Here is a 22,721-nt window from a genome sequence, read left to right on the forward strand (position 1 = left end):
GGAATTGCTACTATAGGATATGAAGGAGAAGAAGAGATTAAATATTTTGGTGTATTGAAAGATAACATAGAACTGAAGTATGGATCCAATAATTCGGTATTCTTGTTTCAGTGTGAATGGTGGGATATTAGTAATAAGAAAATCGATATTCATATTGATCCATACTTTATCAATATAAATTTTGCATGAACACGATATCGGAATGAGCCGTATATATTAGCAACTCAAATGAAATAAGTAATATATTTAAGGGATCTGAAGTAGCCAGGTGACTGGCATGTCGTACAAAGAATATTACCTAGAGGTGTATATGACATACCAATCTGACTAGAGATGGATGAAAATTTAGATCTACATGAAAAGAAAGCATTTCAAGAGGAAGAATAAATATTGACCGAGCTCCTTATTGATGAAGAACTTGTGACAACTCCTTTGAATAAGGCTGATCTACCACCTAACGAAGTTGAAGCTGATTTTGTATTTAATCTTGATGATTCAGAGTGCGACGATCAGTTTATAAATGACAATGAGATAGAAGATGATATATTAGTCGATTATTGTGATTTGGAGGAGGACCTACAAATCGAGGAGGATATGGATATTGATGAATAGATCTATTTTCTTTGTTGAATTTTCTCTTGCAATAATGGTATGCAATATAATTCTATTCATTGATATTTATGTGTTTTTTTGCTATTATTGTTCATTGTTACATTTGTTTATACGTCAAGGTAGTTATATGCATGATTTTAACATTGCAGATATGGCGCCGGAAGGGGGACGACCACGTCCGAGTTTGTAGCCTCCCCTTGAAAATGAGCCTTCTCCCATTTTCACTGCCACACCATCAGAGCCGCCAAAGGCTGCTGCAGAGGTGGATCCGAGTGGTATTTTAATATTTTTTACATAATAAAATTTGATTTTAATTGTATCTGTTAGGTTTATAGATAGCTATATTTCTAATGATTTATTCATTATTATTTCAGGCCATTCAGTGCAAGCGGTGAGACGAGGGCAAGGTCCGTCGAAGAATCTTGCCCTGGAGTATTGGAGATGCGAGCATGAGGGACAACGTCTCCGTATCGAGATTCTGTCTGACTACATCACACCCATTAGAAGATGGGCTGAGCGATAGTAGATTGAGCTCAGCATTATATATTGCAGTTATGCCTCTGTGATGCTCTCCGATTGGCATCACGTTATATCGACCCAGAGGGAGATCTTCTATAGTTACTTATAGATAAAATAATATTTAATAAAATATTTAGTTATTTGTGTATGCTAATAATATTTATTATTGGCAGGCTATTTTTGATATTGTTGATTTTGAGCATGACTACGTGCAGCGAGCTATGGATGATTACCTATGCTTATGTTTTAATGATTACCGACATCGCATTCACCATCACTGGTACGATATTATGCAGGATCAAGGGGTGGAGGCAACATGACACCGGCCATATGACAGCATTAATATCAAGGACTAGGCTATCATATGCCGTAGATATGAGGATTCAACATATCAGGTTAAGCATTCAATTTTTTTTTGAGTTTAATAATTAAATCATTTATTCTTAAATTTAGTTAGTTACTAACTAATTTGACTATTAACTATATAGGATCAATGTGTAAAAAATGCTGCCAATCGGATGAGACAAACTGTCGTGCATTGTGGGGGTTCGAGGCCATTCGCTCATCATATAGAGCAGATAGTAAGTAATTTCTATTTATTATATTTTAACTCTTTAACTATTTAAAAAAAATTATTAATTATTCTCAAATTGCAGAGAGATGTAAAGAGTAGTGAGCTTTCTGGTAGGATCAAGATCTACTGGCGGACTTACCAGCGATGGTCAGGAGAGTAGACGGTGGGGAGCCAGGAGCTTTACGTAAGTTTTTTCAACTATTTTTTTATTGATATTTTAATTTTTAGTATAAATTTAGAATATCTATAACGTTAATTTTTAGGATCGTATGATAGAGATTAGATCTCAATCTATCTCTGAGGACTCGATCGCATCCATAGATGATTAGATCTGTGATCAAATGCTTGGTACAAGATCCTGTTATGTTAGGAGGCTTGAGTATGAGATCAGAGCTCCCCCATCCTCACGCTCGTCCCAGATTGATGTCCATGCTACCTATGATGCCCGACTGATGGAGATACAGAGATAGACTGCTGAGGATCAACAGCAAGCTGATGATGATCGACAGTGCACTGATGAGGATCGATAGCTGATGAGGCATATGATGGAGCGGATGGCATAGATAGAGTAGATGATGGAGCTGATGAGGCAGCAGTAGGTTGGTCCGAGCTCCTCCACCCACTTTCCTTCTTCAGATGCTAATGCTTGATAGCCAGCGGCTTGTTTTTATATTTTTTTATTCTTATTTTGAATCTCTTATAATTATTAAATTTATTTTTAATATAATGAAATGATCAAATTTATTTTTCGATCTCTTGTATGAATTTTTTATTTTTATTTTATAAATTATAAATATAAATATTAAAAATATATATTTAAAAATATATATTTATGAATTATTTTTTAAAAAATATTATATTTTAATTAGCAATGGAATTATTTGCGATGGACAATGCATCGCAAATAAGCTTATTTGCGATGAAAATGATCCATCGCAAATAATTTTTTAAAATTTAAAAATTATTTTTAAAATTATTTACTATGTAAATTTTTCATTGTCAATAGTATTTTTTACGATAAAAATATTGAGGATAAAAATTTTTAATCATAAATAAATAATTTATTTTATTTTTTAAAAAATATTTATTTTTTTATTAAATTATTGATGATGAAAAATTTTCATCTTAAATAATCTTATTTATGACAGAAACATATTTCGATTGTAAAAGACTATATTTGCGATGAAACTTTTTTCATCTCAAATAATTTAAAAAATAAAAAAAAATTACGACAGATTTTTCATTGCAAAAAATATGTTATTAGTGACAAAACTCATTTTCCATCGTAAAATAATATCTGCAACTGTATTTTTAGCGACACAGTATTAGCGATGAAATTTCCATCGAAAATAAGTATTTACGATGAAAATTTAGTATTTGCGATACTTTTTTTGCATCGCAAATAGTCCTTTCTGTTGTAGTGTTAGACTAAATCTCAAAGACAGAGTAGTAGTATAAAGCAAAAATTAGTGGTAAATCAACAGCAAAAGAGGAAGTAAAAAAGAAAGATGATTGATTAAGTTTGTTCTAAAATTATCTTGAAGACATACTAATAGAGACTATTTAATTGGATGATATATCCCTCAACAGTTTCTGTTGGCTATGGGATATATGTTTTAGATCAAAGTGAAATTTTTTTTATGACTAAGAGATGAAAAGTCAATATGAGTTACAAGATTAGTATCATGATACAGCTGAGATAAAAGTTATGGTCAATGTGGTATTATGTTAATTCATCAATAGCCTAACATGTTATATATGGCTTTGTAGGATTCTAACCAAAACTGTACCTCAAGAGATGGCATCGTAAGGGACAACACCACAAGGAACAATACCATAAGGTCACATGAACAAAGGAGGACCGTTATCACTACTCAAATATCGATGAAGTCAAATGCTCTCAATCAGTCAAGCCAAACGTCACAGCAGTGAACATGAAGTGTTAAAGTTTTTGATTTTGATTGTTATTTTATTAAAGTTGTATGTATGCTAAACATGAAATTATTAGAGTTGCATGTACACAAATAGTTCCTATTTTGACTAAATAAATGTTGTTTTAACTCTGTGAATGTTATAGTTGGCCAATAAAAACTGAAATTATTTTGACTGTTTGTAATGTTAGAGTTGGTCAATTATACTCTATTTTAAATTACTTATGGCCAATTAAAATTATTATATCACTTCATGTATATTCATTACTTGGCAAGAAGCTGGTTATTTAATGGAAAATAGGGATGTAATAACTTTGTGACACTGTTGTCAAATGGTAGCAAAATGGATTATCAACAGATAAGCAAAGTGAGGATGTATGTACAAATAATGTATTAGCTAGTATGATGTGTTGGAATGAAGGCTCTTGCTATCAAATTATTGAAGTTATGGTGTTGTTGTAACAAGTAACTTTACATCAAGGCTCTTGCTGATATGATGTAAATTTATATTGCCTGTAAGTGCTCACATGTATTAGTTGTTATAATATATTAGTTGGTATGATGTAATTTTGTATTAGCAACTTTATCTGCTACTTTTCAAAATACTTTTCATTGTTTAGTTTATGCAGAAAAAGGGGATGGGAGATGTTTTTTCCAAAGTCTTGGAGAACATACTGATTGATTTTGTTGTTTTCTTCATTAATTTGTTATAAGATCCAGATATTAAAATCACTCGATATTATAAGGTCCCACCTTATTCCAAGTCATAGACTTTAGCTTACCAATTAAACATGATAGTTAAGAATCACAACCCACATGTAATAAATGAACATTTTACAGTTATTGGTGAAATTGATGTAATCAATAAACATTCCAATTGTAATATGAAGAAAACCATAATTCATGTAGATTATTAAAAACCCAATCATTAAAAAGATGTAATTGAAATTGATCAAAATGCCTCGACTTCTTCCATTAACAGTAGAAAAAGTTTAATTTAGAGAGTATAGAATTATAATAAACATTCTGAACAACCCAACATTGTGAACAAACTCAATCTAAATGACAACCACCCTTGCACATTTTTTACTTTATAGACTACACCAGTATACCAACATGATCATTACAGAACAGATTTATCACCCAAAAAAATCATAACTTATGATAGAAACAGTGCAAACAAAGTCATTTTTTTAGAACTCCCATGCCGAGCTTCTGATTTCTGTAACTTTTGAATCAACTTTAATGCAACTTGATGAAATCTATTTGCTTCTTTCTCAGCTACAGTAAACTTTGTTTGACAAATAGAAGCCCACAAATTTGTATTTTCTCTTCTTAAATTTTAAATTTTATCACATAATTCAATGATCGCTATCATTAATCGAGCACACGTATAAGGATCATCCAATCGAAATATCTACAGTATGACTCCTCATCGTATATGATCAAATCATTTAATAACTGAAAAATAACCAATATTTGAGAAACATAACCTTGGATTACATTAAATCATACTTATATAGTAGTTAGGGTAGCATACAAACCTCTTACCATGATTCTTATTAGTCTACGATATCCATTATCGAACAAATAAATCGCAGTTGCATTTTTTCCAACCAACATTATTGATGAAGAGACTGAACTATAGTTAGATAACTGTATTCATGATTTAGAAGAACACAAAATTATGAGAAAAAATAAAATTTTTCTTTCATACTTGGAATGAACAACTTCTCCTTTGCCTTCCTCTTTTCATCTCCATCTCCTTTTCTTTTCCTTTGAAGCCTTAGATGAGGATGATAAAAAGATGAAAAAAAAGAAAGGTGTCGCTGAAAATTCGACTATATTCCGAACTTAATCGTTGATTAAGACAATGAGATACCATGTTAGTAGTGCTTAATAACTTTTTTACCATGTCTGCTTGCTTAGTGGGCCACGTATAATCATGCGACAGTCATAAACAAAAGATGTTGAACTTTGTCTATCCATTTTTCTGATTTTGATCTATCTTATCATTTCATGGATCAAATTGATAAATATGAAATTTGAATCACTCAATTACTCATATCATTGAACTTCATTATACAAAAATATATTTTTTTCTACAATAATATCAGTACGGAGTTTAGTATCAAGATGGCAAATCTCGATCCTAAGCTGTCGATAGTGCATATGAAAAGTCCATTAAGCCCACATTGTGTGCTTGCTTCGAAATGTAATATCCGATCATTTTCAGGTATTACATTCCTACAGGTTTCATCAGCCTTTTTATGCCCATGTGGGGCAGACACTATCATCTGGCATCCACCCTAGCATTTTTGTCACCTCTTTCCCCCGTGAAACTTCTCATGGGTCCAGCACCAGCACCAAGGGATAAATTCTGACCCCTCTAAAGCATGATAACAATATCCAAGAGGAGATCCCCACTATTTTCGTTTGGATAATACAAGAAAAAAAGAGAGAAAAAACCAGGAACACACAAATGGGTATAACACCCGCCCCAACGCTTCCCACTTTCCCACCCTGGGCATCATGGCCACAGCTTTCCTCCCCAGCTTCTGCAACAACTCCGGCAACATCTCCCCACAACGACTACTCGACCCACAGCCTCATCTCCTCTCCGCATCAAATGATCTCAAAACCAAACCTCCATCCAAATTGAACAAAGCCTCCGTCGCCCGCACCCTCCTCTCCTACATCGATTCCGGCCGAATGGAGGGAGCTCTCTCGCTTTTCGAAACCACGAAGAAGCCCGACACTTTTCTCTGGAACCTCATGATCAGAGGATACGCAAACAGCGAATTCTACCAAAAGGCCATGGATTTTTATCATCGTATGCAGGCTGCTGGGATGCGAGCGGATAACTTCACCTTCCCATTCGTGATCAAGTCTTGCATCGCCTTGTCCTCTTTCGATGAAGGATTAAAAGTCCATGGAAGGCTGTTCAAGGTTGGATTGGATTCGGATCTTTTCATATGCAATTCTCTGATAGGCATGTATTCGAAGTTCGGACTTGTAGAGGATGCCGAGAGGGTGTTCGATGAAATGCCGATAAGAGACATTGTTTCTTGGAACTCGATGATTGATGGCTATGTGCTAAATGGGGAAGGGTGGAGATCGCTGATTTGCTTCAGGGAGATGCAAGAGGCTTCTGGGTTGCAACATGATCGGTATGGGGTTATGAGTGCTCTTGCAGCCTGTTCTTTGGAGATGTCTGCGAATCAAGGGAAGGAGATTCATTGCCATGTAATAAGGCATGGGCTTGAATCAGATATCAAGGTTCAAACTTCCCTTCTTGATATGTATTGCAAATGTGGAAAGGTTTTCTATGCTGAGAGATTGTTTCAGACAATGAATCAAAGAAATGTTGTGACTTGGAATGCTTTAATTGGTGGATATGCTCTGAACAATCAACCCCACAAGGCATTTGCTTGTATTGTCGAAATGCAAGCCGATAGCATCGGTCCAGATGCGGTCACAATGGTGAATCTACTCCCGGCTTGTGTCAGGTAAGAGGCATATCTCATGGGAAAGCAATTCATGGCTTGTCGATCAGAAAAAGTTTTCTCCCCCATCTGGTTCTGGAGACTGCTTTGATCGATATGTATGCGAAATGTGGGGAACTAGGATCAGCAGAATGGTTATTTGATCAGATGACTGAAAAGAGTTTGGTATCATGGAATGCCATGATTGCAGCTTATGTACAAAATGGGAGAAACATGAAGGCTTTGGAGGTTTTCCTTAACCTTTGTAACAGGAATTTAGAACCAGATCTCTTCACCATCTCAAGCATCATGCCGGCATATGCCGAGCTAGCATCACTGCAGTATGGAAAGCAAATACACAGTTATGTTTTGAAGTCAAAGTATGGAAGCAACACTTTGGTTTTGAATTGCATCATATATATGTATGCAAGATGTGGTGATTTAAAGACCTCAAGAGAGGTGTTTGACAGAATGGTGTGCAAGGACATCGTTTCATGGAACACAATTATAATTGGATATGGGTATCATGGGCATGGGAAAATAGCGTTAGATCTGTTTTCTGATATGAAAAGTAAAGGGATTCAACCGAATGAGAGTACCTTTGTATCGGTATTAACTGCTTGCAGCCTGTCAGGCTTGGTAGATGAAGGTTGGCTGAATTTTAATGCTATGCAACAGGAATACAACATTTCTCCTCAGATTGAGCATTATGGATGTATGGTTGATCTCCTAGGCCGAACTGGAGATCTCAAAGAGGCGGTAGACTTCATAGAGAGAATGCCATTGGTCCCAACAGCAAGGATTTGGGGATCTCTTTTAACCGCAAGCAGAAACAAAAATGACATAGAAATGGCAGAGTTTGCGGCGGAGAAAATCTTTGCACTAGAACACGATAATACCGGCTGTTATGTTCTGCTTTCCAGCATGTATGCTGATGCAGGGAGGTGGTCGGATGTCGAGAGGGTGAAATCTCTTATGAAGGAAGAAGGGGTACAAAAGACAACAGCTAGGAGCCTGCTTGAGCTTGATGGTAAGACATGCACTTTTATTAATGGAGACATGTCACATGACCAAAGCAATATAACCCATGAAGTATCAGACATCCTCTCAAAAGGAATAGGGGAAACTGCAAATGATTCTGATTTTGTGTTTAATCCAGTAGAAGTAGGAGCAAAGAAAGCATCATTGCCTAAAAGGCACAGTGTAAGGCTTGCAGTTGTTTTTGGCTTAATATCCACAACAGTGGGAAGCCCCATCCTCGTAAAGAAGAATGTCAGGATATGCAATGACTGCCATCATGCTATTAAGTTGATATCTAGATATAGCAAACGGGAAATTATTATAGGGGATACAAGGATCTATCATCACTTCACTGATGGGTTCTGTTGCTGTGGTGATTATTGGTGATTTTCTCCTTCATAGATTGGATCCTGATATTCTTGATAAAAACTATGGTCCAAGCATACAGAGGTAATGCAATGATTAGCAGGTTCAAATGAGTTAGACATTGGCAAAGTGCAGCCTGATGATGAAAGTGAGATAAAAAGTCTATCAAACTGTTCCAAGAGGCATGAAATCCACAAATGAACCTGCACTACTGAACAAATAAGCTTACAAGGTGAAAGTAGAGAAAAGGTTCATGTTAAACCAAGCTTTTTGTTTTTTTTTTTTTTTTCTGAGCTGGATTTGCTGGAGATTGGAGAATTGGAGCATTGTGAGCTCAATTCATTTGGAAGCTCTAGGAACTTGAGAACATTAAAGCATGCCCAACTTGAATGTCTACAATTTTGTTGACACAGAACCCTAAAGAGCAGAACTAATTTGCTTCCGGGGCAGGGAGACCAGTTGAAGGAATTTGCTTCAGCTCTTTCTGGGTCAAATTTATGTACTCTGAATCTGCAATGTGATGTAAATTATTCGAAGTACCAACTGAACTTTTCAAGGGGCGGCTGCTTCGAATTGTATAAAGTGAACAGGACTGCAAAAGCAAGTGTGTGCCGAAACTGTGTCATAAATATAACTGTCCATGTATCTAGGATTAAAACTGTGACAGCGGTCAAGAATAAAGTAAAACAATAATTTCCAGAGACCACATCGTCCTTTTCTTCCTTTCTTCTTCCTTGTTGATCAATGCATTGTACCTAGTAGGTAATTTTCAACTGAGGATATGAAAAGCTTCCGCAACTTAAATAGTAATACTTTCAGATAAATAGGAATACTGAATTGATGCGATGTGATATCACCAGACATATTTAAAAAACTATTATTTGTGGACAATATACGTACAAAATACAGATGTGAGATACCAGACGGACCTCAGAGAGAGTACATCTAAAATTTAACTTGTGACATAAAGTGGAAATTTGAAATAAAGTGCTAGAACATTACCCGCTAAACACCAGCCAAGCTACTCTTGTTTGTTTTTCTTTTTTGTTTTTCTTTTTTTCTGTTTTTTTTTTTTTTTGGGGTACAAAGCACAGCTGCTATTTTACACTGAATCCCAGATATAGAGATCCCAGGAAAACCGAAAGGCATCTACCAGCCGAGTACTCCTAAGTTCCCAGTTAGGTAACATCCAGGATAAAGATATCCAATACGTAGGCATATTTCTTGTGAAATAAGAAATTCTATTCAGGGCATTCGCTAAAACAGATAAAGGAGCAAAGATCATATGTATTGTTACAGGAAAAATTCCTCAGTAAAAAAACTACCACTGGCTATTTTGATCAAAATGGGCTATTTTTAGATTATTCCTCAATAAGGAGGCTATATCAATTAAATAGCATCTCAATCAATACAGCAGCATAGAAGTTTAGATAAATGAGAATCCGGTTCCCAATCAAGAAGTCTTGTCCCATCTTGCCTTCGTCCTTGTAAAAACCTGGTTGCTAGTAATTCCTGCTTTCAGCAAAATGAATAAAAAGCAAACTTCCCAAATTGAAGTGTGAGAACCTACCAATTCTAATTTCATTCAGCGTGATGCGGGAAGTATTTTTCTTGAATTTGAAATAGAATGGACTGAACATTTAAGAGACGATATCACTTCACATCCTCAAATGTTGTGAACCCTCCTATCTAGACCGTTGGAAAAGCGAGACGTGTGTGCATGCATGTTAAGATTCTTTGAGATATTTGTTAAGCAAGAAACCAAGCATTCAGTAACTTCACCAGACATGCACAATATTTTCGTTATCTTTGCAAGCAACTGCTGGTTTTACCATTGAAAATTGGTGTTTTATGTTGCAGCTTTATGGGAACTAAAGCAAAGTGTTGAAAAGGGCAACCCAAATGCAGAAAGCTCCCACTATCGCAGGACCTAAGGAAAGTCAGATGTATGCAACCTTACACTTGCATGTTTCCGTGTTTTGAACCTATGACCTCTGGGTTCCAATGAGCAACCTTACTATTGCACCAAAGCTCATCATCACAGCAAAGTGTTGGAGGAAAAAAAGGAGTTACGTTCTTGGAGATATATGAACTTTTTCTTTAAAAGAGAACACTAACCTCCATAAACTTGTTCATGTGAAGACAGGATTTTAAATGATGAAGTGCAAAAAATACTTGAAAGAATTAAAAACAATTTGCTAGGAAGAGAAAATATTGTTCGGAAAACATAAATCAACAACAAAATGGTATTTCTGTCTAAGAATGATGGTAGCACTGATAGTTAAAATCTTAGAAACTAGAATGATCTAAAATGGCATTAAACGTTTAGATAAAGAGACAGTTTAAGATGCCAGTTTCTGCTCATGTTGCATCCACACATTAACCAACATGTCGCAATCACTTTCAGCTCAAACAGGCCATTGTTTTTTCAAACCCCTTTATAGATTAGTTTCAACAGAAATTGACAACTCCAGAAAAAGCTGAAGCACTAATGCCTGAATCGGAATTATTTTTACTTGAAAATAATCTTTGAAGTATAAAAATTTTTCAGTATAACCAAAATGGTGCCTAGATCAACATTGTTCTCAGTGCAACAATATAAAACAGGCAATTACTCTTTTGGGGGTTCAGTTTTCTTTTACCCCTGAAAAATGTAAAATATTTAAGCCGAAACTTTGACCCACAAGGAGAAAAAGTAATCATGGAAAAATGAGTATATAGGAGAAGGCGAAAGTATGGATAGCATGACGAAGAAATAGCAATTTTTGATCAATCATTATATCAATATTTGAAAAGTCGAGAAATAATTTTTGGAAAGTCAAGCATTGAGATCATGAAGCCCATGTTTAATGTTCTCAAAGCCATGATTAGAATCTGTTAAACTTACATAAATCAAAAGCATCTCAAAATCACTGGTTGAATGATATATACTAAGGTTACATTTTTGTGATCTATTGGGATATTGCATCCAACTCAGAGAACTTTAGGTCTTATAAGATCTAAAAGTGTCATGTTGCATAGTTGAAAATGCTTTGACGAATAAATAATGAAGCAGGAAAATTATCAAAAGAAGAGCTTCACTAGAGATTCAACTGCTCGTTTCTGCATGGGTACATACCGGAGATAGAATTGCCATAACAATTGGTAAACTCTCCAAAGGTGACAGAAATTTAGTCCCTCAACCTTCTTTTGTCTGTCTCTAAAGATGGTAATTTTCCCACAGAAAATAGCAGAACTTCATTGAAATTTTGATGTGTTCAATATAACTAAGTAATGGTTCCTCTTGTTGATAATAGTGAGATTTGTTTGATATGTCTATTCAACTTGTGAACAGGATTCAGAAATGCATTGGACCAGTTGGAAAATCAAAATTGCTCAAGGGTGGAGGATAAATGTGTATCTATGTAAAATTTCAGATAAAAATCATGTATGGAAAAAAGAAAAAAAAGAAAGCAAGAAACCTCCCATCTCTAATGAAACAAATCCTAGTTCAAGTCCTATTTGACTAGAAAAAATCAGTAAGAAACCTTGCTCTTTGGAAGATAATTATAGAAAGCTCTACCAAATATGCCAATTGTCAAACCAGTGATGTTCTATCACCTCAATTATAACAGAAAGTGCCGAGTTTGATCAAGTCAAATCAGGTAATATAGCTTAATCATGTGCTCCACAAAGGTCATTGGATGTCCAAGAATGTGTTTCCACTATCCCAATTTCAAAAAGAAATAAAAATCATGAGAATTAGTGACGAAACACCACGGTAGGCAACCAAAGCACATAACAGATCCAGGAGTTACCGTTTCGCCCACAGAGAGAGAGAGAGAGAGAGAGAGAGAGTTGCTATGTTAGAAGGCCAAGGAAAAGATCCAATTGTTTAGGTTGCCAGACCAGTTGTGAAAAGCCATAAAAGAGGAAAAAGAACTGAAATCAACACTAAATGGTCTGAGAATGAAAGCATAATCACATTCAGATAGACCAAGTTCTATTTTTTTACATCATCGTTAGAATTTATCATGAAAGAATTCAAAACAAGGATTATGGAAGACTTGAAGAAATTGATCAAGATTGAATTTAGGAGGAAAACTAGTCTCTTTATACTCTCTTATAACTTTCCTATATATAAAAAAAAGAAAAAAAGAAAAGGGCAATCCAAAACATTAATTACCTCAGAAGATGTTTGTAGTGGACTCTGCCACTTGGAAACTAACATTAATATTGAAGAACATGACAGAACATGTGAACAAGTTTCCAATGGTTCCACAACCCTTAGCCCTGCTGGTTTGGAAAACCTCTCCTAGGTTTTAGTGGAGACACAAAACTACCTTCATTCAATGTCAAACTAAAAAGGCCTCAACACCAGAAGTCATGGCATATCAGGAACCTTATTGATTTATGGTTATAAACCTTTAGTTGCTAAATCATATACAGCAAATGAACAATTATATCATTTATTTATACTCATGACACCTTCTCAGATGTATGAAAATATCATCAATTACAAGCATTACATCAATTTACATTCACATCAAGCGAGTGAATGAAATTCAGTGACATATGAACACTACCGATTCAAGAAAAATAGACTCACACCCCTCAAGTTAGCCCCTTTTGCACCTTCATGCCTTATCTCTAAAAAGTCTCAAAGTAGGCCTCCAAATTCCAGTTTGTTACGAAGTTGCCCCATTTGTCCAACTCCTTACTGACAATGTTTATGAACATGCGTAACCGACCGCACTGCTCTCATCTTCCTCACTCTCCTCACTTTTTCTGTTCTCCTTCCATTCATTTCCCCATTAACATCATGGACTGCATGTGCATGTCAGCTCTGCTTTAAAGGCTGTGCCATCAATGGCCACATAGCCAAGCAAATCTTGCTTTTCACCCCACTCTATCCACATCATCACCACTGTCAACCAGCCTCTCTCCTTCCTTGGATCCACCACCATGGATGACCTCAATGCACTTGCCTTGCTCGTGGCTCCACCACTAATGAGCCCTACGTTTCACCATGGCTGTTCATTAGTGTCAAGACGAGAGGGATGATGATGTACCTGTAGCTCTTTTTCTGCAGCACTGAAAAGCTCCTCTCTTATCAATGTCATGTGGCACATGCATGGAGAAAAGCATACCATGCAACCAAGCTTCTTTTTTCCCTACTAATTCTTCCAAGCATATCAACCACACACATTTAAAATTCTAAGCTTGGCTCATGCCGGAATTCAAACTCGTACACTAGAAATAATCCAAGCCCTCATTACCTAGACCAGCATGGCTGCAACACATAAGTGAAATAATGAACGTATTGTCATTGCAATTTTTTGAATCCAATGCTTTCCCAATTATATTCAAAGCTTTTCCACTATGCTCATTAATTGAGGCTTATCACCGAATTCTATGAGACTGCATCCTTCATTGGCATCTCATTGCACACCTATTCCAATTCTTCATTCAATTCACAACATGCATGCAGTAGTCAGCTAATAGTCATGCACATCATCAGTATCCTGTAATTCTAGCCTCTCAAACCCATATGATAGCCATTTTGAAATGTTTAGGGAAGGGGAAGAGTCCTAATCATGGACTTGGTGGTTGGTTTAGAAGATTTGGAATTAAACAGGAGGTGAAAAAGTTGAAGCAGAGAACTTTCCAATAGTCTCTCTCTCTCTCTCTCTCACTCATTAGAGTTGAAGAAACTCTGGTGGCTTCAATTCCTTGCCAACCTCTTTAGCTTCTTTTACTCAAAGAAGATCTAATGGTCGCCTTTATAACAAGAGTAGCAATGCTTATTCGCAGTCACCTTCTGTTCATTTCTTCCACCTCCTCAAAGAATATTTCCCTTGCAAGAAGGTCATAGCTTTCACTGTGGTGAAAAGAACTGCTTTCTTCTCCAGCATCTGAGATGCAGATTTGTGGAAGGCCTCATAGTCTCAACGTGTGTTCATACTGGTGACTATAGCTGTTTCCAGTGACAACCAATCTCTCAATCACTTGGCATTTGAAGATGTTCTTGCTAATGTGGGTAAGGAATTTGAGGCTCTCCAAGAGCATTTTAGGACAACATGATATGACTAGTATGTCAAGAGTTATGGTGCAAATAAGTTCATGGTGGGCTTTTTGACCAAACAGAGCTATTATGAGTTGGAGAAACTCTTAATTCTTCTCCCTTTTCTTCCACTATCCGATTACTCCATGGGCCATTAAGGATCATGATGTCCCACTTGGTCTGTCATAAGGTTTTAAATCCCATAAGGTGGGACTGTTCGGCTTTCTCATGGAATGGGATGCACCACTATTCAGTCTTGTCCGACACTTGGGATAGAGGATATCCCAAGATGTCCCAATTGGGACATTGAGATGCTGGCGGGATTGCTTTATGCCGACACATAGGATAATACCCTATCATTGATGTCCCACGGGACGTCCCGTCAGGATCTGAATCATTGGTCTATCACATAGCGCAGGAATTAGTCTTTATGATCTTCCTTCCACAAGTTGGAGTGAGAAAGCCATTTCTTATTTGCTGAGTGATTTGGGAAATTCATCAAATCCCATCCTAGGAGTTGGAAGTGGGCCAATCTTAACACTTATGATATTGAAATCATCCATGACTCCTTGGATGCCACCCCTTAAACAAAGGTAACTTCCAATACTTCCAATACACCATTATGATTGGTGGTTGGATTTACAGGCCTGAACAGCCCCTAGTCTACAAGCAGGAACAATTAGGATGGAGATCATTCCTACAAAACCCCACAATACATGCTTATCCCCCTCCACCACCTTCTTGGGCACCCCTATCCAACCTAGGACTAGGTGATGTTCAGCCCCTCCCTAATGGACGTGGTGCATCTATTGCCTAATGTTCATCCCCTCCTCATTGTGGACAAAACTGACATTTTTGTTTCTTTAGATCTAGGGTTTATTATCTATTGTCTTTTGGGTTTCGATGATGGATGTATGGTTTTTGTTATATTGACATATGTGATGACCTGATGGTCGTGATTTTATTACCAAACTTATGCTATCACTGGTGGTGGTTATTTGAGTTGATGTGATTTTATTAAGTTCATGTCATTGACTTTGCATGCAATCTTAGTAAATTTGACACCATATACTGCTCTGTACATAAGATAAACTGTTGTCAATGATCAATGATGTAATTAAAGAATCAAAAACCCTAAATAATAGAGACTAATCTTTGCACATCACTTTGAAAGCACTAAGTTGGTGTTTCATTCTAAGAGTTTTAGGTGGGCCTATGTCAGCTTTATTCTACCTGAGTTATACTCTTATAATGACATACTGAAGGGTAATGCAATTCTTCTATTAATGTAAGATAAATTGTTGTCAATGATCAATGATGCCAATAAAAGAATCAAGAACCCTAATAATACAGACTAATCTTTACACATCACTTTGAAAGCACTAAGTTGGTGTTGCATTTTAAGAGTTTTAAGTCGGCCTATGTCAGCTTTATTCTACCTGAATTATACTCTTATAATGAGATACTGCACGGTAATGCAATTCTTCTATTAATGTAAGTTCTTATGTTAATTCCATTAAGGTAATATGCTTCGCAATGAGACACTAGTTCAAATTATTTGTCAGATGTTAGCAGCAAGCATGAATATCTTGGTCCTAGATAGTGGCGGGGTATAGGCAATAATTAAACTGGAAACTGATGCTTTCCTCTTTATTTAACAGAGATTAACTATCTAAACAGAGAGTATATACAACTTATGGACTATTTATAGCATTAGACCAATGATGTAACCTCAAGGACCACATGTAAAGGATTAAGATGATCAGTCATGAAGCTTCAAAGGTCGCTGTAGGTTTTCAAGTGCATGCATATTACGAGGGTGGTATGAGATTCAATGCAGGAAGGCCAAGGTGGAGGTGGGAGATGGGAGGGTTGGCAATGCCGTGGGAGGCTAATGCAAAGAGGTGGGAGACAGGAGGGGCGAGCAATAATGAGCAGGCCCAGGTAGAGGGGGTAGGAGACAAACAGCTGAGCAACATCATGGGAGATGAGAGCATATTAGAAATTTCAGATTTTAAGACTCACATGATGGTCAAGTGAGTCTTTTATTAAAGACTGTTTCATGGGTTTGGACGGAGGGGGCCACTTCATAACAAATGGAATCTGGAGGACTACTTTGAGACTTTTAAGATGATGATGTCATTATGCAAAATAGGCAAACTTGAGGGGATGTGAGTGTATTTTTTCCTAAATCAAATGATTCATAAGACTAACTTACAGTTCACATGGCAAATTAGAAGTCACCTAATGACTTACATTCAAACATAAACAACCCAACTTACATACAACTAAAAGTTTCCCAAGGACAAAAAGATTAAGACAACCTCAAAATTCCCACTAACTTGTGCCCCAAATTTGGATCAAACAATTCAGTCATTGAAGAGAACTTAACAAGATGGACTAGATGCCTCCATTAGCCTTCCTACAAAATTCCATGTCCAAAAGCAAGAACTGGTCATCTCTTTTTTTTTTAGTATAATCATCACTAGATTGGTTGATTGTTATGTCAACTAAAAGAAGCAAACTAAGGCTGTCTCCCCTAAAACCTTTTCATTACTTTATTACCTATAGCTTAGATCAGTCTTAGCTTTAAGTTCAAAGATTCTTAACCCATATCTAAATCCCAGTAACAACTGAGAGCACAAACTGTTGAAGCCAACTTAAATAATTCCTTACTTTTTTCTTGGTAAATTAATGCCTAAATTTAATGTCCCAAACTTTACACCCTATAAGACAACAACTCACTTCTTTCAGACCTTACCAGTAAAACCTATCCATTCAATGTTTGGGTATCAAACCGATTAAACCCCTTCCCTTTCCATTTCTACAATAGATCCTCAATCCTAGGGATCTTAAAATTCAAATCTGTTTCTCCTTCATCTATGGTTCAATTTTTCTATTCTAATATTCCCTGGAACAGATTTGAGGCAACAATTGCACTACTATAGATTTCATTCTCCATTGTGTAACCACAGTTTCACCCGTGGTTGTACCAAAGGAGGTGACCTTTGCCAAACTCTATGATTTTTTAGAACAAACTTAAGATAAGCCATTAACCAGCATATTTTTAAAAAAAAATCATGAAAGACAACTGCAATAAATGTAGCAAAATCACCATCTCATGCCAAAACAGAAACTATGAAGCCCCTACTCATGGAATGCTATAAGCCTACCACTATAACATGTTCTAATTATGCAACCAACATCCCTTTTTTCTTGTTCAAGTATTTTGCATCCTTTAAACGACAAGGTGATCTGGACATAATTGTCTAGGTTTTGGTTTTTGGAGCTAGCACCACACCTCAAGGTTATGTCTTATAGAGGGGAATGCACGTGGAGTTGGCTACAGAAAGATAATGGACCTAGAGTAACAGATACCACATGTAGAAATTACACCAAACAAGGTGAAAAAGGACTTGCTACCTGGAATGGGCTTCCAGGTGTGATTCAAGTGAGCCACAAAATGGAAAATGCAACTCAGACCAGAGTCAAAAACAACATCAAGTAAAGAGCTGAGTTATTGGCCCTTAAGAACAATTATATTTATGGTCCTAAATAGCTTTTGAACATAGTAAGTTGGATTCTGACACCCATTGGACGCAATTAACAAGCAATTCTTAACATAAAAAACCTCATATTCTTGGATCTCAAAGCTCCAATATTTTTTTCTTCCATCCAAATGTAATCAAATAGCAATTGTGATCCGAAACTCGTCTATATGTGTGCAGTTTGCAGAATACCCAAGCAGTTGATGAAACAACAATAGGGTAATTTATTAATTATTTCATATTATCGATTCTATTAACACCATGCACTTATAAAATTTCTAATCATGGTACAAAAGATAGACAGACAACAGGATTCACCACCGAAAACAGGGAAGAGGAGGGATTGGAGAGAAGGGCGATCATGGATCGGAAAGCTCACCAATCAAAAAAGGGCTCTTTTCTTTTTTTTCTCTCTCCTATCTCCCCCCTCTTCTCTGGTCCTCGGCCTCGGCCATCGCCTTCTTGCTGGCCTCGACGAGCTTATCAAGAGCCTTCTGGACGGCGTCGCGGCCGCCAATGAGTAGGCGGGTGACGACCTCCGGGTCGCGCTCGAAGCGGGCCTCCTCGAACTCGCGGCGGGCGTTCTCCCGGAGGATGTCCCGCCACGGGATACCACGGGCGTCGGGCCAAGTGAAGAAGCGCGTCGCCCGGAGGATGTCGCGGTAGAGCCCCAGCGCCTCCCTTCGCGTGCTCGTCAAGCGCCGCCGGGTGGCGAGCTCGTCCTCTTCATCGTCTCGGGGGCTCTTCTTCACCAGGTGCCGCTCCAGCAGCTCCTCCACCGTGTCCGGGCCCTCGTGGAGGCATCGCCGCGTGATCAGGGAGGAGGTGGTGGAGGCGGCGGTGGAGGTGGAGACGGGGAGTCGCCGACCAAGTGTTGGCCGGATTAGGGAAGAGGCGGCCATAGCGGTTTCCTTCAGGATCAAATGTGATTCCGTTGGAGACGGCAAGAACGAAACAGGAGGGCCGAGTCTATGGAAGTTGGTTCGGGTGTTTCAGGGCCGGTTGGGTTAAGACTGAACCGGCACAAGGCTGGGTACAATGATACGGAATTCACCAAAAATTTAAAAATTCACCAAAAATTCAGAAAGTCTTAGACTAACCAAAAGAAAGAAAAACATAATGTTTTCAAAAATATAAGCCTCCTAAAATGCTTTTAAATTTATTTATATAGCATAAAAAATTCCCGGATATGTTTTGCTTCTCCATTCCTCTTTTTCCAATCACTAGCCTGCACTTGTTCTCTGCTTTCCTTGCCTTGTTTGCTTTGCTCTTTCCTAATAGTGTGGATTTATGATGGTTGTTACCTTTTTATTCCATTTAAATTTCGTATTCCTGCAATGATCAAGTTACTCTAGTTCTCTAAAAGCCAAATCTTCTTGCCAGCAATAAAAACTAACCTTTGCTATCAATTCTTTGATTACAAGGAAAACCTAGAACACACACTTATTTCTCTTTCACAATACAGTGAAAAAAAAATGAAATATCAAGCTCTAGTGAAAGTATTAACATAAACATAAACATAAATATTGCCTCTTTGATCCCAGTCAAAGTAAAATGGAGCCTCAAGGCTTGGATGTAGAGGCCCCACACTCATTAATCAAATATAATCCCCTATGCTACACTGCATTACTTCACAAACACAGCTAATATTCCCATACTCCTGCAGAACCTCAACACGATTAGACATATCCCCTTCTTTTATCAAAGGACAGCTACCGGCCCATTGAGCTAATAAAGCCTTGGTCAACAGTACAAACGTTCTCAAGGTCAATGAGCAAGTGCAAAATCTGAGATCTCTATGATCTTTTGTAGCTTACCTTCTTTTGTTATCATTCAGACATTATTTGTCTATTAATTTCATACAACATCCTATGTATCTCCGTTGCCAATGGGTGCCTTGTATCTCCCACCAAAAACTTGTGCACTTCTCCATTCACCACAACCAAGCTAACAGCACTCTCCTTCCTCACCCCTCTCTCCACCATCCTGTCCCTAACCCTTCCAACCTCATCCCACTTCCCACCCCCAGCATACAGATTAGACACACCTACAAAGAATCCACCTTCCTCTCCCTCTACCATCCCTAATCCTAACCCTAACCCCAACCCCGACAAACGCTCCTCCAATCGCTCCCCGAACCCTAATTCCCCATTAATTGCACAAGCATGCAACAAGGAGCCCCAAACCACCTGATTTGGCTCGAAGGGCATCAACTCCAACACCTCTATTGCCGCCTCCAACCGCCCGGCACGCCCAAACAAGTCCACCATTGTCCCATAGTGTTCCATCCTAGGCTCGATCCCATATACTTCTTTCATCTCATTGAACAACCTAATCCCCGCTTCCACCAGCCCAGAATGGCTGCATGCATGCAGCACGTTAGTGAAGGCAAGGCCATCCGGTGCCACCCCCTCCTCCCCCACCATCCTCTCGAACAACGCCACCGCCTCCTCCCCGCGCCCGTGCATGGCCAGCCCACCAATCATGGCCGTCCACGTGGATGCATCCTTCACGTCATCCATGACATCAAACACGTTCCATGCGGCCTCCAGGCTCCCGCACTTGGCATACATGTGGACAAGGCCAGTCCCCACCACGGCGGCCCGGCCCGCGAGCCGGCGCGTAGCGAGCGCGTGCGAGGCCCGCCCGTGGGCCAACGCGCCCACCCCCGCGCAGCAAGCGAGGGCCCCCGCAAACGTGTCCGAGTTCGGCTGGGCCTCACCATGGGTCAGCATGTCGACGAAAAACGACAGGCCACGCTCGTGCGACGCGGACTTCGCGTGGCACGAGATGATGGCGTTCCAGGTGACCGTGGTTCTCTGGGGCGTTTCGTCGAACACCCTCCGGGCGGCGTCGAGGAGGCCCAGGGCAGCGTAGGCGTGGAGGAGGGAGGTGGCGACGTGAGGGTGAGACGAGAGGCCGTGGCGGAGGGCGATAGCGTGGCCAGGGGAAGGGTCGGCGTGGAGGCGGGTGGAGGCGCGGAGGAGGAAGGGAAAGGAGAAACTGTCGGGATAGAGGCCGGTGCGGAGCATGTCGGAGAAAAGGTGGAGGGCGAGGTCGGGAGAGGGGCCGGCGGAGTGGGCGCGGATGAGGGCGGCGAAGGCGAAGGCGGAGGGGCGGGGGGAGGCAGCGCGGAAGGCGAGATGGGCGAGGGGGAGGTCGGAGGGGGCGGCGGTGGCGACAGCGCGGGCGGAGACGAAGGGGTCGCAGAGGAGGCCGGTGGCGATGGCAAGGGCGAGGATTTGCTTGAGGCGCCGCGAGTCGGGGCGGGAGTCGAGGGCGGAGAGGAGTTGGGCCTGGGCGTCGTGTAAGGAGAGGGGGACGGGCATGGACGAAGAAGAGGCATTCGTTGTGCTGATCGAACCCGTTTGGAGGCTTGTAACATGGAGTTCTCCAAGTTCTAGACTTCTTAAAAATATTAATAAATTTTTTTATCATATTTTTATTTTGATAACTCTTATAAAAATCGAGAGTCTCTTTTTTTTAGAAAAATAAATTATTTTTTAATTTTAATAATTTAATCGAATCATTCAATATATATATATATATATATATATATATATATATATATATATATATATGTATATGTATATATATATATATGTATATGTATATATATGTATATGTATATGTATATATATATATATGTATATGTATATTATTATATGTATATGTATATATGTATATGTATATGTATATATGTATATGTATATGTATATATATATATATATATGTATATGTATATGTATATATGTATATGTATATGTATATATATATATATGTATATATATATATATTAAAACGAAAGCATTGCATTGGCACAGCTTCTATTTGATATTTGTTGCCAAAATATTTTACCATGTATGTACCTATAGAATTTTAGTGGGATGACAGAATAGAGGAAGAGAAGCACAAAGTCTATGGCAGAGAGATCCCCGATAAGGCCGAGATAGACACCGCCAACATCAACGTCGACATGGGTCGTGCCAACGAAAATGCCTCCAAGGTTATCCTCCTCTCTTCTTTTCTCTTCTCAAAATTCTAAGGCTAACCTTAATCCCCCAAGCTCATGTAGTTGATGTGTCCTTGGAAAAAATCTTGCCAGAGAGGGAGGAAAACCAACGGATCAAAGGCTTCATGCCACCTCCACCTCCGAGGGCAGGGAAATAGAAGGAGTGAAGATCGAAGAAGCCAATGAGGTTGCTAAGGTCGCGGAGGTCGAAGCTGCCGGTGGGGGGGAGGAGGACAAGAGGAAAGAGAAGGGGGAGGGAAAGAGGAAGAATGGATGGAGGATTGGAGGGAGAAGAAGGAATGAGGGCTAGGATTAGAGTCAGAGAGGTCGAACTCCTTGAGGAAGCTGCCATGGCAAATGGGGCAGGCGATCTCGGGATTAGGGGTGGGGTGAGAGTGATGGTGCGATTGCACTGGTGGTAAAAATAATGCTGTGGGACAGTGTCACCACCCGAAGCTCCAATGGAGGACATGGCAAAAGAGGGAGAGAAAAAAGGACAAGCAGAGAGGGAGAGGAGGAGAGCTCGGAAAGTAGCATAGCACTGTCAAACCGATCCAACAATGGAAGGTGGATGTGGAATATGCTTAAAAGTTTTTTAAAAAAAAACTTCC

The 22,721-nt window shown here is 38.8% G+C and overlaps 3 protein-coding genes across 3 annotated transcripts; 1 reads left to right on the forward strand and 2 right to left on the reverse strand.

The window, feature by feature from the left end:
- The first annotated feature begins 6,035 nt into the window (after window positions 1–6,035).
- On the forward strand, window positions 6,036–8,677 carry LOC105061197 (pentatricopeptide repeat-containing protein At4g35130, chloroplastic). Its single transcript, XM_010945172.3, is given in 2 exon segments — window positions 6,036–7,137; window positions 7,140–8,677. Coding segments are annotated over 2 exon segments (2,358 nt in total). The 5' UTR covers window positions 6,036–6,168; the 3' UTR covers window positions 8,529–8,677.
- A 97-nt stretch (window positions 8,678–8,774) lies between these two features.
- LOC105061196 (uncharacterized) lies at window positions 8,775–19,132 on the reverse strand. Its single transcript, XM_010945170.4, has 2 exons — window positions 18,478–19,132; window positions 8,775–9,262 (listed from the first exon to the last, which is right to left on the reverse strand). Exon 1 carries the CDS (start codon window positions 18,998–19,000, stop codon window positions 18,515–18,517), a length of 486 nt encoding a protein of 161 aa, XP_010943472.1. The 5' UTR covers window positions 19,001–19,132; the 3' UTR covers window positions 8,775–9,262; window positions 18,478–18,514.
- Window positions 19,133–19,788: 656 nt separating this feature from the next.
- On the reverse strand, window positions 19,789–21,512 carry LOC105061198 (pentatricopeptide repeat-containing protein At1g74630). The gene has a single exon (XM_010945173.3). It carries the CDS (start codon window positions 21,425–21,427, stop codon window positions 19,928–19,930), a length of 1,500 nt encoding a protein of 499 aa, XP_010943475.2. The 5' UTR covers window positions 21,428–21,512; the 3' UTR covers window positions 19,789–19,927.
- Between the last annotated feature and the right edge of the window lie 1,209 nt (window positions 21,513–22,721).

This window comes from Elaeis guineensis, chromosome 11 (genome assembly GCF_000442705.2).
Source record: "Elaeis guineensis isolate ETL-2024a chromosome 11, EG11, whole genome shotgun sequence".
Lineage (NCBI taxonomy): Eukaryota > Viridiplantae > Streptophyta > Magnoliopsida > Arecales > Arecaceae > Elaeis > Elaeis guineensis.

What these genes read in the sequence shown, in the direction of transcription:
- LOC105061196 (XM_010945170.4), bottom strand. Translation starts at nt 19,000, where the DNA reads ATGGCCGCCTCTTCCCTAATCCGGCCAACACTTGGTCGGCGACTCCCC.
- LOC105061198 (XM_010945173.3), bottom strand. Translation starts at nt 21,427, where the DNA reads ATGCCCGTCCCCCTCTCCTTACACGACGCCCAGGCCCAACTCCTCTCC.